Source organism: Octopus bimaculoides, chromosome 18, assembly GCF_046866305.1.
Source record: "Octopus bimaculoides isolate indiv1 chromosome 18, ASM4686630v1, whole genome shotgun sequence".
Classification (NCBI taxonomy): domain Eukaryota; kingdom Metazoa; phylum Mollusca; class Cephalopoda; order Octopoda; family Octopodidae; genus Octopus; species Octopus bimaculoides.
In genome coordinates, this window is record NC_142945.1 from 40,299,724 (window position 1) to 40,318,876 (window position 19,153).

The window sequence follows — 19,153 nt, forward strand, 5'->3', positions numbered from 1 at the left end:
TTTTACTGGAAAACAGCTCACCTTATGCCTGGCTCAATGCAAGGGAAATAACCTAAGCTTTAAAAGAAAAAAAATTCAAGTATTTTACGTGCCAATTAACAATTCCATGAATGGCAAATATTGAAGAAAGAGTGGAGAAGACAAAAAAAAAAAAAAACGCAAAACAATGTTTGGAAAATGCATTTTCTTGAAAATTTTTATTGTTTAAATTTCCAGCTTGAATTTCAGAAATTTTAACAATTTGAACTTTTAATCAACAGGTATATAGAGGGGCGAGAGTGTTAAAGATTTTTTTCTAATGAAAGAAGAATAAGAAATTTAGTTTCGTTATGTTTGGTTGTAGGGTGGAATTCATATTTTGATAAGGAGTGGATGGGATTGTGTTCATTAAAAAAAAAAAAAAAAACCCTTAAAAACTGTCAGAGCAGTTCGATGAATGGTAGGTAAAATCTCATTAAGACTATCCATGGGCAATATTAGTAGCAAGCTGACTTTCAAAGGATTGTATGGGTCACCAGCGAATTATTTTAGGGATTGTGTAGTATATAGGGATCATACTGGCCAAATGTATAAACATAGAGGGACCACTTGGGTTAATGGAGAGGTGTTTTAGAGGCCTGATATATATATATAGTAATCATGCAGAGATTTGCTGTGATAAACATTAGAGGAATCACATGGGTTAACAGAACTTCTTTTAGTGGCTTGATATATTTATATATACAGGGTATCCACAAAGTCTGGGTACATGGAGTAAATAAAATCATAACATAAACAATTAAATATAAGAAATAACAATTTGTTAAAGTATGTGTTATTCCCCATGTGGGTACATGGAGTAAATAAAATCATAACAAACAAATATAAGAAATAATAATTTCTTAAAGTATGTTAATCCCCATGTACCCAGACTTTGTGGACACCCTGTATGTATGTGTATACATATATACAGGAATCATTACTGGTCGACAGTATAAGCAGCAGGAATGATGTGGAGTAAACTAGTCAGCTTCGCATAATCTTACTGGTAGGTCAATAAGACAACCTTGATTTTTAGGGTTAACAAGAATGTGTTATGTAAACCCCATCCCATTATTGAAGTATCACAAGGGTCAACAATGGGTGTATTGTGTCAAACCCAACAACACTGAAGATATCACAATGTCTCCTACCCATTTTTTAAAAATCTCCTTTTCTGACCCATCCACTTCTTTGGCCTCTCCAAAACAGAACGTTGTTTACATGTGAATACAGCATGAGTAGATAATCAGTCCAGTCACTAGGCAGACAATACATTGTTGTTTAACATTTACCTTTAACAGCAGAATTAGACATTTTGTTGAACTGTATGACTCTATGCGTTAGTTGTTGTTGTTGTTGCTGACCTTGATCCTCAACCTTTTGGTCTATTCTTGTTTATTTTTTGGGATACAGCTGTTGTTTTTAGCCTGACCCTGAATTACATATAAAACAAGAGATCTGGAAAGAAAAAAAAAAGACAAACATTCAGGGTTGATTTTTGTAAGGACCAAAAGCAGTTCTTTGACACACAGTATGTGTGCGAATGTGTAGTCAGAATGAATTTTTTAAAGGGTCAAAGCAAGTTTTTTTTACACACACACATTTTAATAAGGAGTGGATAGGATTGTATTCATTAAAAAAAACCCTTAAAAGCTGTCAGAGCAGTTCAATGGATGGTAGGTAAAATCTCATTAAACTAGTAGATGTGTGCAGGTATAACATTTATATTTAAATCTTAATATCATCATCATTTCATCATGGCATGGGTTGGAGAGTACAACAGGATCTGATGAGGCTATAGCTGGATGCCCTTCATAATGCCAAGAACTTTACAGAGATTACTGTGCTTTTTTTTTTGTGGCACCATCTCTAGTGAGATCACCTCAAAACCTGTAAAACTAAGGCCCTAAAATAACCCCTGTAACTGAAGGAAAATAAAAAAGAAGGGTAAAGATGAAAGGAAGAGATTTGTAGTAGTGAGAGAGTAGTAGGGGAGAGAATAAAGTAGACGCTATTGGGGGAGGGAGAATCGCAGGGGTTTGAGAAAGGGGGAGGGATTAGTGTCAAGGGTAAGTGATAAATGGAGGGACAGAGTGGTAAGGTGGTGGGTTGTGTAGTGTGAGTACGAGGGTTTCCAGAGCTATCCTAGATTATAAGAGATGTTATGGATAGATGTGAGGTAAAGAGAGACAAGAAAGGAAAAGATTAGGATAGTGAAGAATCTAGAGAAACGTGGGATCAGGGGTGTAGGCCAGAAGGGAGCAGAGAAGCTGTGAGAAGAGGACAGCAAGAGAAAATGAGGCAGAGGATGGATTGGGGCAGTAGGTAAGAGCAGTTAGAGACACTGGAGGGTACCATGAAGAATAATAGGGGAAGTGCAGAGCATGATTGTAGAGAAAACAGCTTGGTGGGGGAAGGTGGTTAGAGAAAGGGATAGGAGGAGCAATGGGCGAATACAAAGCAAGAGCAATGAGAGAAAAAAATGTAAGCGGTTGAAGGGTGGGTAGTGAAATAAAAGCAGTAGTTATAGTTGTCGGGTGGCAATGAAAGTGGATAAAGATGTGAGAGCAAAGTGAAGTGGACGATGAAGATGCAGTCTGCCTAGGTGATTGAGAAATGAGATGGGATAGGTATGGATGAAGAAGAAACAGGAGTCATAGAAGGGAAGGGATACAAAGTAAGAGGAGAGGTGGTACAATAGGTTTGGAATATATATGTATGTGTGTGTGTGTGTGTGTGTATACATGTATATATATATGGTGGATCTTCAAATATCTTTTGAGGCCTCCTAGATTTGCAGACCTTATGGCATACATGGCATTGAAAGGTGTGCACAGATATATAGGCAGAGTAGTTGGTGGAAGTTCGTTTTTCATGTAAAAAAACACCCAACCTCTCTATAAAGTGGATGACATTAGGAAATGCACCCAGTCATAAAAATCATGATGCTGGTGCCATGTGAAAATTCCCCAGTCCAATCTGTAAAGTTGTTGGCATTAGGAGGGGGCAGCCAACTGTGAAAACCATGCCAAAACAGACAGTGGAGATTGGTGCAGTCCTCTAGCTTGCCAGCTCCTGTCAAGCCATCCAACCCATGCCGGCATTGAAAACGGATGTTAAGTGATGATGTCAGGCTGTTATTTGCTAATTGTGGCTGGCTGTGTTTTTGTAGCATTACACATTGTTAGTCAGTATGGTCCTTAGTCAGCTCTTCCCTTAATCATTAATATATATCAAGTAGTCTTTGACATTTACAAACGTTAGCCCTGTGTGAGTGTGTGTGTCTGAAAGAGAAAGAGAGACACACATACATACAGAGAATGAGAAAAAGAAGGTAAGATATATATATATATATATATATATATATATATATATATATATATATATATATATATATACATACATACATACACACACAGACAGATAGATAGTAAAGTGGGTGAGAAAAAGAGGGTACTTACCGATCCATTTCCCTCCATACAGTCACGGTGGAAAGAGTGGCGGCAGAAGAAAATGTACAAGTCTTGAGCACATCTTTGATCTAAAACATGTCAACAACAGTAGACATTAGACAGTAAAATAGAAAGATTGGTCTCCTCCACTCGCCTGCCATTACCAATCCAATTCCTTACATTTCCACCCTGTTACAATCAACACTCGGGTGTAGACTTAGGCCAAAACAATAGACACAAGCATACCCCACTTCCTTTCCCATCATACCCTCTTGCACTTCTGCTTACAGACAGATCTTAGGCGAGACTAATCATACATAGTCAACTTTCCTCAAGCCTACAAAGTTATGACGATACAGGAGCATATTGAGACTGAAAGTACACAATCTCTGCCCTGAATAGAACACTAAACTGTTTTGGGGTTAACCTGTTGTTGTTGGCAGTCATTTTCAGTTGAAGGGACTGGCACAATGTTAAACAAAGTGCCTTAGTCAAGAATACAATGCACCACCTGTCCCTGACCAAATGATTGTGGACACCAATATCTAGGCTATGGGCCTTCACTCTATTTTGTTTACCTGTTATTATTCTGGTTATGACCCTTTATGCCTAGGTTGACTTTGTCTGATAATTGTTTTGTCAATATCAGAAGCAAAAAAGGCAGAGTATTGTGATTGGGTGAGGATGGTGAAGACACTTGCTCAAGACAGCACATAATGGGATTGAACCCATGACCACATGTTTGTGAAGCAAATTTGTTAACTACTTGGACATGCCTTCATTCATAAAAAGTAACTATTATCCACAGTAATTCCTCTCCTCCCACTACCAGTACCACTACCACCCTTCTAATAATCAGGATGTTCATGATCAAACAGAACTATGCTTAAAATCATTCTAGCCACGACAATCCCATCTCACTCAGGTAAAGTATTCATCCTGGACTACATTATCCAACATTGTCTTTTACATTTAAGTCATAAAACGTGTGGTTTGAGGGAAATTTTTGCTTCTATTTCTAGGAGGACAAACAGCCACATAGAAACTTCTTGTTGACTTGTGTAACCAGTGCGGTAGTCTTAAGCAAGACACATCACTCTACTTGTTGCAATGATTACTGCTTTCCTGGTACAGGCGTGTGAGGGACATGGTTGATTGCAACAACATCTGTTGCTCACCTAAGACAATCCTTGTAAATACTCAACACTTTAGATGTTCATAATCTTAACAGACAGAAGTATAGAGGATTTAGTTGACTCCAGAAAAATAAAAGGTAAAGTCAAACTCAAGAAGTGTATGAACTCAAATGTAAAGGAACATAGCAGTAGCAGTAGTAGTAGTAGTTTCTAGTCTTCACTGCACAAGACCACACATTAATTGGGGAGAAGCAGAGGCAATTCAATTGCCTCTATTTGGAAGTCATGATAGTGAAAACCTAACTGATTTTGGTAGGCTTTGAACTCAGATGATAAAGGGACCTAAGTGAATACAGCAAGGTATTTCATTAGGTGCTCCACTGAATTTATCATCTATCTCAATAAATAAACTGATTACAAGCTTCCAGATGAGTGAATGATGATGCTGCTGCTAATGCAGTCACTCAGCCTGCTAGAATCCCCCTTAAATCACACCTTATGTCTTAAATAAAATAAATAAATAAATTGGATCATGTGATCTTGGATGAACTGTGTGAAGGGAAACAAAAATGAAAACCTGACGATCATGGTTGGATTGTCTTTGATAGTAAGTCTGTCTGTGGATCAGGGCTGACCTGGAGAACTATAATAGCATTAATATCAAACAGTCCCGACAGTTAAGTAAGCAACTTTGTTCCTTGGGAGGTGGCTTTGAGCAGAGAACAACCTCACAAGAGTCTATGATAGAACTCCTCCACCAATACCACCACCACTTCAAAGGTCAGTAGGTTACATGATGAAGTAGTTTATTTCACTTACCATTTTCAATTACAGGTTTCTCACAGATACCACATTTTTGCCCGTCTGAAACAGAACCTATATCATATATGAAGTGTTAATAAAACTGTAAATTAAATGAGTTTAGACATTATATGATTTAATTTCATTTAAAAAAGAAACAACAGACACAGTAACAAGATATGAATCCACATAACTATCACTTGGGTCACATATCTATCAATTGACCTGCATATCTATCCACTGACCCACATATCTGTCATTTGAACCATGTAGCTTTTATTTGAAAGATGACTACAATATTAATTTATGGCTTCCATGCTTGTGGCACGTAAATAGCACCATTTGAGGGTGATTGTTGCCAGTGCCGCTGGACTGGCTCCTGTGCAGGTGGCACGTAAAAGACACCATTTTGAGCATGGCCGGTGCCAGTACCGCCTGACTGGCCCTCGTGCCAGTGGCACATAAAAGCACCCACTACACTCTATGAGTGGTTGGAGTTAGGAAGGGCATCCAGCTGTAGAAACAGCCAGATGAGATTGGAGCCTGGTGCAGCCATCCAGTTCACCAGTCCTCAGTCAAATCGTCCAACTCATGCTAGCATGGAAAGCGGACGTTAAACAATGATGATGATGATGATGACTGCAGAGCATCTATCATTCTTTCATCTAAATTTAGATATTATAAATATTTCAAGTCCTGCTTGATGGACTATTTCTAATTTTTGTAGCAAAAAGTAGACTCCCACAAGATTATCCACCATCTTCTCAACAACAACCTTGGGCACCTTTTTGACTTCCATGTGTCTAACGCTCATGGACATGTTTACAAAATCAAAAAACAGCACAGCACCCATGGCTTTCAGAAACATTTTTTCACACACAGAATTGCTGAAGCATGGAATAAACTACCCACATCAGATGTTAGCTGTCAGGACACAACAACCTTCAAAATTTCCATGATTTCTGAAATCTGCCAGCAGTACACCTGATGCTTCCCACCCCTACTTTTGAAGACTTATTTACTGTTCACTTCCTGTGAATTTTCTATGTACTGTTCATGCAGTTTTGGTTACTTTTTCTGATGAATTGTAGTGCACTTGAGCACTGTATACAATAGGTTCATTATTATTATTTATTATTAAATTGGTACTTTTCAATGTTAGCATAAATCGGATGGATGTCACCCTGTTGTTTCACAAATTTCAGTCCGTCATCATCTGCCAAATACAGAAACTGAGAAAACCCATCAAATAGCTATTGTGTATGTCATCTTTTGTCTTGAGCAATGTTCATACACCAGGAGGCCTTTCATATTACCAACCCATGTACAGCATGGACTGTGTGTATTTTATCATACTACCAACATGAGAGAGATTGTCTGTGACAAAACTGAAGAATCTCTATTCCCTTAAGCCTGTATTTGTACTGAGTGACTGCTCTTTGAGATAAGCTACCCTCACTGTGGCTTACTAAGACCATGTCTATGTCACTCTTATTTCTTTTTGGCATCATTGTTTTTACAGCTGTGGTTGCTTCCTAGCCATGTAGTTTCAGACTCAGTCCCACAGTGTGACAATTTGGGCAAATGTCTTCCACTACAGCCCTGGGTCAACCAATGGTTTGCTAGTGGATTTGGTAGACAGAAACTGAAAGAAGCTTGTCGGACATGTGTGCATGTATATGAGATTGTGAACAACTTTGTCTTGACACTGCATGATAGTTGTAAACAAATATCATCATACAAGCAGTGTCATTCATCATCATCATCGTTTAATGTCAGTTTTCCATGCTGGCATGGGCTGGATGGTTTGACAGGAGCTGGCTCCAATTGTCTGTTTTGGCATGGTTTCTATGGCTGGATGCTCTTCCTAATACCAACCATTTTACAGAGTGTGCTGGGTGCTTTTTATGTGCTACCGGAAAGAATGCATTTTATGTGGCACCAGTATGAGTGCATTTTATGCGTCACTGACACCTGCAAGACTAAGACCTCTCAGCTGGGGAAAGGAGTGGGGCCATGGCCATAAAGGACATGCCTCTAATTATGAATGGCTACGATTTCACTTAGCTTGGCATGTCTTTTCACCAGAAGTCTCAGTCCCTTGTCATCTCCTCAGTGACAATGTAGACCCAGATATGCTATTTCTGAATAAAGGATGGAACATTTACAGCAGGTACATCTTTTATGACAAGTCAGCTGGACCAGGGCTAATTCATGTCTAAGCAACAACAACAACAACACGGATGTTCTCATAAAATGTGTAGAATGCTGCAGGCTTGCAAGCTCCTAGGAAAAGACAGATGTTAAAAAAAGAGAGATATCTTAAAGTAGTGCTATGGTTCTACTTACAATCAATCATATATCCTCGCTGTCGAGTCTTGATTTGTTTTGTCAGTAAACTATAACTGTCTTTGACAAGGATCTTCTGACAACCTTCCAGCAGGGCAATCTGCAATAATAAGAGGCACAACAATAACAACTTGTATATATAGACAACATAATGATTGGTGTGTGTGTGTGTGTGTGTGTATGTGAGTGTATATATATATATAAGTTAAAGATAATAGTCATTACATATTTTTCCTTTATTAGAGCAAAGTCGGCGGTGCATCAGCATGGCCGCAGCTCTGAGCTGAAACTATAGAAAAAAAATATATATATATATATATATATATATATATATATATATATATATATATATATATATATATATATATTTTTCGCCATGATAGATTGCTAACCACTACACATTCCTTTTTTTTCTTTCTCTCCTTGTTTCTTTCCGTGTTCCTTTCTGTGGAAGGGCATAGGCTCGAACACTTCCCGAGCATTATACTAATACATCTGTTTGTTTTCTGCACCACCTGTCTTCGTCTGTTGTTGTGTTGAGAATTCTCCTTATATATACATACATACATACATACACACATATATATATATATATATATATATATATATATATATGTATGATTGAAAAAAATCGTTATAGGTATAAATATACCATAAACAGATATAAAAAAATGAAGGAGAAAAAGATGGACGAGAAATATTTATACATATAATGATATTTTTCAACTACTAGTTTCATATTCTTATTATTTGCTCTGCCTGTTTTTTATAAATACGATGAATCTTTATTAGAAATAATTTTTTTTCTCTTTTTGGATCTCTCAAAAAGTTTGAATTGTTCTTTTTGGACTTATTATATATATATACATATCTGTACATACACACACACACACACACACACACACAAACATTACCACCACCTCTACTAAATATCCTAACACCACTGTCAACAGCCAATAAGACAGTGACTATAGCATATTTAAAAATAACAGTTGAATCACCCTTGAATCACAACTGAGCATCTTCATAAAAAAAGGGAAGGACACACTGGATAATGTGATCTTAGATATATAAACATGTTGGAGGGTCATGACTGGAAAGTCTACAGCTTAAACAACTATCACCATTACCTCTACTGCATGCTACAACACCCTACAACCATCACACTACACCACCAAACACCACACTAGTACACATTACACCACTATCAGATAACGTAACTACTACTACTACTACACCACACAACTACATACCACAACACACTACTACCTCCACTACACACAATAACATTATTACACATTACACCACCACACATTACTACCTCCACTATACACCATCAAACCATTCTAAATAAGAAACACTACTTTACCTGAATCTGGTAATCCTGCAAGATCTTGACGAGTGAATCTCGCAGTTTTGGGATCTGCATACCATTCTGTATCCGTTTGATTAGGATAATAGGATCAACATGGGTTCCTATGTTCTGTAGAAGGCCTGTGATGAATCCTGGTGACAGATACAGATGTTTGATACTTCAGTGGTAGGGATCAAAAGATAAACAAGCTGGTCCTTGTTGCAAGGAGGGGTAAGCATATGAGGGGGTGCTGAAAAGTTCCTGGCTTTAAGGGTATCAGTTGGAGACCTAACCTTCTGAGTTCTTTTACAGGGCTTAGAAAAACTGAAGGACTGCTGCATTAAGTGTGTGAATCTAAGAGGGGAATATGTTGAATAAAATCATAATTAACTGATCCTCCTGTATTTTCTTTTACCCAAAGCCAGGACTTTGCAGCACCTCATCATAAGTGGAAGGGGTTGCAGACAAGGGTTTTGGCACAGAGATAGAGTAACCTTTTGTTTTGTGTGTGCTGGTCAGGATCTGGGGTGTGATATGGTATGGTAGTTTTAAGGTCATGTAGTGGCTGTAATGTGGTGACCATGACAGCATCGTAGCATTATAGTGACCGGTAGCAGTGTACTGATTAAAGCAGTATGGTTGGCATTAAGAAGGGCATCTAGTCATAGAAACCATACTGAAATAGACAGGGAGCCTGAACAGCCCTTCAGCTGGTCAGCTCCTGTCAAACTGTTCAACTCATGCCAGCATGGAAAACGGACATATGATGATGATGATGATGGTGGTGGTGGTGTAGTGTAGAAGCTGTGTGGTGTGGGGATGTTAGTAACTGTAGCAGCATGGTGTGGTTTAGTGACTGTGTGATGTGGTGGTGTGATGATAGAGTGGTATGGTGATGCAATGATTAGAGTTATAGTGATTGGCTGGTGGTATGCCGAGTTGGCAGTGGTTCCAGATGTGTTTGATGGGCTGTAGTTTACTGATGTGAAGTGGCAGGTGTGGGATGGCTGACAGGATGACTGAGGTGCCACAGTTACACATTGAAAGCATGCTGCATATGGTGAGTAATAGAGCAGGGTTGTAAACTCAGAAAACAAAGAGAGGGAGGTTACTCTTTAACAATCCAGAGACGAGAAAATGTGCATGTGCACGTGTGTGCATGTGTGTGTGTGTGTGTGTGTGAATTTGTTTGTATATACATGTGAGTGCATGAGCATACAGATGTATGTGTGTATAACCTGAAAGTTATAAAGAAACTGACTTATTAGTACAGAAGGTTGTCAGGATTTCTCAGGATATTCCACATCTTTTGTGAATATATAAATACATGTAAGTATGTGACTTGAAAGCTACACAGTTATTGAAAGAGAGTGTCAACAGGTTATCCTATAGTTCCTTGTTTATGTGTGTGTGTGTGTGTGTGTGTGTGTTTGTGTGTGTGCATGCATGTAAGTATTTACTTTACACCGCATCAATTTTAGAGCTACAATTAACATATAATCCAACACCACCAGTTGCATGGTCAGGTCATTGTGCAACTAAACTGGTAATCTTATGCCTGTTTGGTAAGAAGGATGGTTTTCATTAGAGACTCTGCAGGATGAAAAGCAGAACTTGTCAAAGGGCAAATAAGTTCAGTAAAGTCAATGGCCATCCCAAAGCTAGGGGTGAGAGGCATCTAGCCTTTGTTTAGACATCTCTAGGAAAAGGAAAACTCTAATGTAGCACCTGCGACTTAGTTTGCATCCAATGATGTACACTACTGCTTCTTTTTGTTTGGGCAAATGCATACTTTGTTGAGAGAACGTGATTGGCCATGTGCAAGGCCTTGCCTAACTTTAACCTAAGTGCATTAAGTCACTGTGTGAATTTTCTCCCCTCTCAATGCAACACAATGCACCTGCAGCTCCAGGGGGCTAAAGGTCAAAAAGCTTGAGGCACAAGCTTTGCTTGTATTTTTTTAACATCACTATGGTGTGTTACATACTACGGCTGGCCATAGCTGAGGAAGGCAAAACATTCAATGAATAATTCCAAGAGGGAATGAAGTGTGAGTAGTAAACTCTCTGACACCTGCTGTAAGAGGTGCTCCATCATAGTATTGTAGGTCTCTAGCAGGAGTGAAAAGACACGTCCGTGCTGCTTACGTTTAAGAGAACAATCAAGCGATGGCATTACTTGAAATCAAGTTGCAGCCATCATGTATATGTGCATATATATGTATGTGAAATTGTAATTGAGTGAAATCATAGTTGTGGCTGATGACAGTGCTGCCTAACTGGCACCTGTGCCGGTGGCACATAAAAAGCATCATTTGAGCATGGCCAATGCCAGTGCCACCTGACTGGCACCTGTACTGGTGGCATGTAAAATGCACCATTCAAGTGTAGCTGATGTCAGTGCCACCTGACTTGCACCTGTGCCAGTGGCACATAAAAAGCACCATTCGAGCATGACCGATGTCAGTGCCACCTGACTGGCTCCTGTGCCAGTGGCACGTAAAATCACCCACTACACTCTCAGAGTGGTTGACAGTAGGAAGGGCATCCAACTGTAGAAACTTTGCCAAATCAGATTGGTGCAGCCTCTCGGCTTGCCAGTTCTCGGTCAAACTGTCCAACCCAAGCCAGCATGGAAAGCGGACGTTAAACGATGATGATGATGATGTGTCAGATAAGACTGGATAGTTACCTGGTTTGTTGATGGAGAAAGTTATCAAGTCATCCCACAGTTCCTTGTCATTGTGTTCTTTACAGAAATCTATGGCTTTCTGGACATTGTTCTGCAGCTCCATTATCACATGTAATGCCCCTTTTGTGTCACCCATTTTATCTGAAAGGGAAACGAACAACTCAATAAAACATGTACATGGGCAGGTAGAAAACAGGTAGATAGCCCATCTTCAGAAAACATAGCAGATGATGATGCTGGTAGATAGACAATATATAATTAGTAAGCAACCTTTTCTATTTTATGATAGAGAGCATACTACCAAGAAGAGCATTTTGATAGCAACAATTAATTTACCAGTTGTGTTTGCCAATTGAATACCTATAAAGCAGGTCTACTATCCACATTAATGTGTATAGACCATATCTATTATCCATTATCAATATTCTACGTCCATTTTCCCTGATTGACATTGATTATATGGATCTGTTCCAGCACTTGTGACTCTTCATCTCTTTTGTGTGATTCAACATCATGAGACCATACGTTATAATATCTTCCTCAGTTTTCCTCGTCTGCAAGTTCCTTCCATGAAGAATATCTATTATACCAATTCTGTTAACACAATTGCTAGTTTTCATTAATGTTGCACCTATATCACAGGGGTGTGGGTCCTGAACTATTTCCAGATTCACAATTTTAGAGTAGAACAGAGGAGCCAGTTTCATCCCACATAGTAGATGAGATACTTTGATTAGGAACACCCCATAAACTCAATTAGAAATATATTCATGAAACATGCTATTTATGTAAACAAGAAGCTAGGAAAAACAGTCTAATTGCACAGACACACACAAAACAAAATTTTGGTTGACTAACACACGTATGTTACTATAATAATCCCATTACAGTTACCAGATATAACTGGACAGATGGTTGTATCATCTCCAGTGTTCATCTTCCCACCTTTCAACACATACATACATACACTGCCACTATCATCACTATCATCATCATTATTCTCATTACAAAAGTTATTAGTCATCATTCACGTCACTGAGCCAATAAAGGTGCTTCTGCATGGTTGCTTGATCTGCTAGGAATAACAACCAAAATTTACTGAAATCACACCTTACTGTCGTCAAAAAAAAGTGAAGGACATATTGGACAATGTAGTCTCTGATGTGTGAAAGGATGGGATGATTATGGCTGGAATGCCTTTGATAATAAATCTGTTTGGTCAGGGCTGTCCTGGGATTCAACATCATCATCAGCACTGCTGAAACCTCTACAGGCACCATCACCAAGACCACCTGTCACAGCGTCACCTTTGTCTTTAGTTGAAAGACACAAAATTACACAATTTTCTTTATCTATTAACTGATAGAAAGCAAGGCTACAAAGAACCATTATCAGAACTGTTTTAGTGTAGAAATGAGTTTAACATAGTATATTAACATGACAATCCTTTGTCCAATGCTATTTCTCTAGATCTACACCCAATCTCTCTTTCACACACACATACATATGCAGAGAAAATACTTCAATGCCATCCTGAGATAGAAGCTACACTGTGTAACTGAAATGCCACTTACTCAGAAGGAAGACTTGTTCTGGTAAGAAGTTCCGAATACGACATTCCTCAAGGGCTGCCTGCAGAGGGCAGTGTGTGCTGTTCTTGAGTAAAGGCAGCAACTTCTCTCTGTCGTACTCTGCATATAATTTTATTTGCATTGCATGGTATTCCTGGCCCAAGTGAGGATCCTTTTGGAACAATTTGTCAAGGTACTGCAGTGGAGAAAGAAAAAGAGAGAAAAAAAATTAGAATAGAATAGTGCATAAAAGGGAGTCAATGAATGCTACTGACATATAGATCAGCATTAACTGAGGAATGTAGTAGAAAATACTTAAAGCAAATGATATAATATAGGAGCCTCTATGAAGTGACTAGTAAAATTTCCCTCAAATCACCCTTAAGAAATGAAGCACACATTAAATAATGTATATCTATATACACTGTGGAGGCACAATGGCCCAGTGGTTAGGGCAGTGAACTCATGGTTGGAGGATCACGGTTTCGATTCCCAGACCGGGTGTTGTGTGTGTTTATTGAGCGAAACACCCAAAGCTCCATGAGGCTCCAGCAGGGGGTGGTGGCGACCCCTGTTGTACTCTTTTGCCCCAATTTTCTCTCACTCTTTCTTCCTGTTTCTTGAGTAACGCTGCAATGGACTGGCGTCCCATCTAGCTGGGGGGAACATATATGCCATAGAAACCGGGAAACCGGGCCCATGAGCCTGGCTAGGCTTTAAAAAGGGCGCATAAATAAAATAAATAAATATCTATATACACTATGTTTGAAAAAGATGACAGGATGGTCATGACTGGTGTGCCCTTGATCATAGGTCCTTTTGATCATGACTGATTTGGGGCTAAATTCAATGAGGCAGCAAACAAACTGCCAAATCTCCTTCAAATAACATTGCCAGCTTAGTAAAGAAACAAGGATAGATTAGATAACATACTTCTAGAATACACTGTGTCCCATAAAAGCAAGTGGGAGGCCATAACTGGAATGCCCCTGATTATGAGTTTGCTGGATTAAGTCTGACCTACAAACACCAACACTGTCTATACTTACACGATGCAACAGCTCTGGGGTTGGTTCAAGTTGCTGAACAACCTTTTTGATCTGTAAAAGAAAAAAAGTTGTATATTTTTTTATTCCTTTAACTATTATTAAAATTCAAAAAAGGAACTGAGAAGAGCCACATGGAAACAATACACAAAAAAAAAAAAAAATAAAATAAACAAAACAAAACAAAAAATGCAAAGAACTGATATTACAAAATTACCAGAAAGGAGAACAAACTCTTGCTGCTCACAATTTTGCTATACCTGTCTCTACTCTGAGAGTTACTTGTGTCCTAATTGACACAGGTAACTCTCAGGGCAGAGGTTGGCCTAATTGTTTGCAACAAGCACAGGTGTGGTTGTATGGTGCCTTGAGCAATTGTCTTCTACTATGACCCCAGGTCAATCAAAACCTTGTGAGAGGTTTTGGTAGATGGAAACTGAATGAAGTCATTGTGTGTGTGTGTGTGTGTGTGTGTACACCCCCACACATATGTATGTATGTATGTATGTATGTGTATGTTTTTGTGACTGTTTGTCCTTACCACTGCTTGACAGCTAGTGTTGGTTTGTTTACATCTCCATAACTTCACAGTTTGGCAAAGAAAACCAATAGAATTAGTACTAGACTTTTTAAAAATAAGTACTGGAGTCAATTTGTTTGACTAGAAACCCTTGAAGCAGTGCCTTAGCTTGGTCACAGTCCAATGACTAGAAGAAGTAAAAGAATAACATGGTGGACTGTGCTAAAGGCATCTATGAATCAAATAAATGGTTGTGGTTTAAAATGAAGCTATAGAGTTTGTAGGTTATTGAGAAAGAACAAACAAGAAGAGGTTTACCGGTATCTTTTCAATGTTATCAAGCAGCAGTATCACAGCTTTCTCTGAATCAAACTCCATCAACTGTACAATACGGTCGGTTATTGAATCAAACAAGTTGTGTTTGTTGATTAAGTTAAAAACATCCTTGTGTTTCATCCTGTACAAAGGAAAGAGAGAGATAGGTTAACATGTTAAAAGATTCTTATAGCATACCACCACCATCATCATCAAATATTTATGTCTTTTGTTAGCATGGTTTGGACAATTTTATAGGATCTGACAAGTCCAAGGACTGCATTGTGCTCCACTGTCTACTTTGGAACGGTTTCTACAGCTGGATACCCTTCCTAGTGCCAACCATTTTACAGTATGAACTGGGTGCATTTTTTTGTCACCAGAATTAGTAAGGCCATCATGCAGCATGCAAGACTACAAACCCAAAGAGAGATGGCTCTATGCTAGGAGACGAAAGATTAAAACATGAAAGAAGGGGCCAACAGTAGAACAGGCTTTTTGCTGAAGAGGGGCAACATAGTTACTCACATTTTAGAAGGGAAGGTAGGAGGGGGTACTAGGAGTGGACTAGGAGAAGAGAAAAATAGTGGTGATGAAGTGTATGTGTGAACTCCCAAAGTATGAAATGAATAAAAGTGAATGGGGGAAGAAGAGCAGACAGTAGTTAGTATGGAGTATAGGGTACAGATTGTGTATTGATACTAAGGTGTGTGGATAGTAATAGTTATATGATAGGATATTATGAAGATGCAAAGTGGCAGCTGGTGGGGTGTGCTGAAAGAGGTATTTGCAGTTTCGGTATTAAATAGTATGTTAATAGCTGTAGTGGTGCAGTGACTGTGGCAACTATGGCTGTAATGTAGCGGTGGTGGTGGGGTAGATGTAGAGGTGCGCTTGTGTGTGTGTGTGTGTGCGTATGAACACTACATGTATATAGATAACTGAAGCAATTTGTAAGGGAGAGAACCGTTGGTTAGAAACCAGTTCATAGTGCAATTAGAGAATAATTCGAAGGGAGATAACGCGTGTGTGAGTGTGTGTGTATGCGCGTGAGAGAGAGAGAGAGAGAGAGGGGGGGAGGGTGAGAGTACGAACATTTAAGTACACAGAAAGAAGGAAATAACTAGCAGAGGTGAATTTGTGGTGTGACGCAGTTTATGTGTTGTTTAGCCCCATATCTGCCCCAGGTACTGAAGCAGTCACCTTCTCATAATATTCTGACATATTTCCCGGGTGTATGTTTAATTTATTTTAAGCTAGTAGGATGTGATTTAAAGAATTGGCTGCTATTTCAGACAAGTCAAGCAACTCTGTAGAGCACTGGTTCTCAACCGGTGTCCATATGAGATTTGGTGGTGGTGGGGGGTCCATGTAACAAAATAGTAAATTGGGGATCAACAATAGTATTTCAAGGGCTCCTGAAAAAATTTTGCTTTAGATGTATGTATTGATATGTATTGCCAAAACAGCTAGGTTTCTTTCTCTGACATTTTACTTAGTCCACCCTACACAAGTTAATGTGTGGAAAACAAAATAGGAATTTTGAAAGAAGTTTCTATAAAACTAGTTTTTAAACATTGAAGGGCCATGGGGATCCACCAAAATAAAATAGTAATCAAAGGGGTCCATAGATTAAAAACGGTTGAGAACCCCTGCTGTAGAGGTTCCTTCATGAATAGACTTAAAGAAATAGTGTATGGAAGTACATAGTTGAATGTGTAAAGCATAGGGCATGGAGGTGTAGTGTGTAGAGCCTGGAGATGTGGTGTTTAGAAAGAAGTAAATATGTACAGTGTAAAAGTAAATGTGTAAAATCTGGAGGCATAGGGTATAGAAATAAGTGTGTAGAGTGTAAAAGTAAAATGTAGAAAGCCTGGAGGTGTAGTGTGTAGAAGTGAATGTGTACAGTAAGATGTGATGTGTAGAAAAGTAACTGTGTACAGTGTAATGGTAAATGTATAGAGCCTGGAGGTAGTTGTAGCAGTGAATGCGTAGAATCAGACAGCGTAAAATATAAGTGTAAACTTGTATTACTTACTGGAGATAAATAGTCAAAGCTTTGTCATATCGTTTCTGGAATATGTATCTGAAAATATAATAGAAACAAAATAAAATTATGTTTTTAACTATCTATGGTTTTCAACACAGACACAAAGACCACAGATAACTGGGGAGGTGGGACACAGTCAATAAAGTCTATCCATATGCTTCACTGGAACTTATTTTATCGTCAGAAAGATGAGAGTCAAAGTTGACCTAAGCAAGGTTTGAACTTAGAACATGAGTGTAACTAAATGCTATAAAGTACTTTATCTGATGCCTCACAAAATTGGCCAACCCACTGTCTTTCCAAGAATAATAGTATTTAGTTAAGATATGAAAACCAACAATTTTCAGGAGTGGTTTAGTTGATTACATTGACCACAACAGGATTTGAATCTAGAACATAAAAAGCTGAAATAAAAACTATAAAAGACATTTTTCTGACGTTTGGATGATTGTTGAACAATGTTCACATCTCTACCTTAACTCTTTGTACACCTGTGTTGTTTAGTGAGACTTTTTTCAACTCTGTTATGATTCACAAACAAGAGTTTATCACAGCCATAGATCTAATGCAGTCTGATCATATATTCATGTATTCCAGGAGCTACGCTATAGTCTCTCTCTCTCACACACATATATATATACATGAAACCATTGGTAGCTTGTTAACCCACAAAAAGAAAATTCATCCATCAATGTGGTGTTGAGCACCCATTCTCACTGTTCGATATTAGAAAATATATATATTCAAAACATCTAAATGAAACTAAATAAAACAAGACCTGCCAGGATAAAAAAAACAGTCAAATTTCCATCAAACCATCCTGTGCTGTCTTAAAAAAGGAAGGACATATTTGTTGTTGGTGCTATTGTAATTTCAATTTCACCTTGATAGAGCAGATCTATGATCAAAGATGTATTAACAACTCTGGTGCAGTAGCTATTTGCAATTAGGTTAACTGACTCCTTGAAAGATAACAGTTTTAGATATAAACATATTGCAGTGCTGGTGACAGGATCCAGCACATTATGTATAGGACAGTAACTCAATGTAAAGTAACTTGTTAAGATTATCTCAACAAATTTTCTATAGAAATTATAGCCAGCACTGATTTTGTTACAACATTTCATATCTGAGAGGCCTGATGTAAACAACAACAGCAAGATTGAAGATGAAAAATGGGTAATGGGTGTATATAACATATTTCAGGAGTATGTAAAATTGGTATATCCAAAAACGTTACACCGCTATATTTAGCGGCTATTTAAGCAATGATTAATGGGTTGGATAGGTACCGACAAAGGAGCAAAGACTCCTAAAATAACCTTAACAAGTGACGTAGTAGCAATGCTAACACAGTAAAACATGGTGTTGACTTATAAAAATGTTTAATATATTTTGTAGTATATTATGGTTGCATAACGAGATACGGTGTCCCTACAGGTCATTAATGTAAAGTGGCCATATCCAGCCAAAATATTCTACCTGCTTTATGCTCAAACTGACCCCTCACACTTACTCTACAATATCGTTCTAAAAATAAGCTACCACATCAGCAAAATCTTGAACCTATGAGATAATGCATGATTAATTCAAAACAACGTGAATAAATAAGTACTACTTTCAACAGTGAAGGCACATGGCTCAGTGGTTAAAGTGTAGGGCTCACAATCATGAGGTAGTGCATTTGATTCCTGGACCGGGATGTGTGTTGTGTTCTTGAGCAAGACACTTTATGTCATGCTGTTCCAGTTCGGTTAGCTGTAGAAATGAGTAGCAACATCACTGGTGCCAAGCTGTATCGGCCCCTTTGCCTTTCCCTTGGATATTGTCGGTGGCATGGAGAGAGA

At 38.4% G+C, this 19,153-nt stretch overlaps 1 protein-coding gene across 7 annotated transcripts in view; it reads right to left on the bottom strand.

The window, feature by feature from the left end:
• Nucleotides 1-169: 169 nt before the first annotated feature.
• Nucleotides 170-19,153, bottom strand: part of LOC106883153 (vacuolar protein sorting-associated protein 41 homolog) — a 171,355-nt gene continuing 152,371 nt past the window's right edge. For 4 of the 7 annotated variants that reach the window (XM_014934065.3, XM_014934063.3, XM_089366033.1 and 1 more), the window contains 10 exons: nucleotides 17,295-17,342; nucleotides 15,260-15,398; nucleotides 14,425-14,475; nucleotides 13,379-13,571; nucleotides 11,805-11,945; nucleotides 9,129-9,265; nucleotides 7,760-7,859; nucleotides 5,429-5,485; nucleotides 3,483-3,562; nucleotides 170-1,479 (listed from right to left, as the gene is read on the bottom strand). In XM_014934065.3, the coding sequence (XP_014789551.1) occupies nucleotides 1,444-1,479; nucleotides 3,483-3,562; nucleotides 5,429-5,485; nucleotides 7,760-7,859; nucleotides 9,129-9,265; nucleotides 11,805-11,945; nucleotides 13,379-13,571; nucleotides 14,425-14,475; nucleotides 15,260-15,398; nucleotides 17,295-17,342 (982 nt within the window). In that variant the 3' untranslated portion in view covers nucleotides 170-1,443. The remainder of the gene's footprint in view (nucleotides 1,480-3,482; nucleotides 3,563-5,428; nucleotides 5,486-7,759; nucleotides 7,860-9,128; nucleotides 9,266-11,804; nucleotides 11,946-13,378; nucleotides 13,572-14,424; nucleotides 14,476-15,259; nucleotides 15,399-17,294; nucleotides 17,343-19,153) is intronic. The other 3 variants (XR_016244991.1, XR_016244990.1, XR_016244989.1) reach the window with 1 other exon arrangement.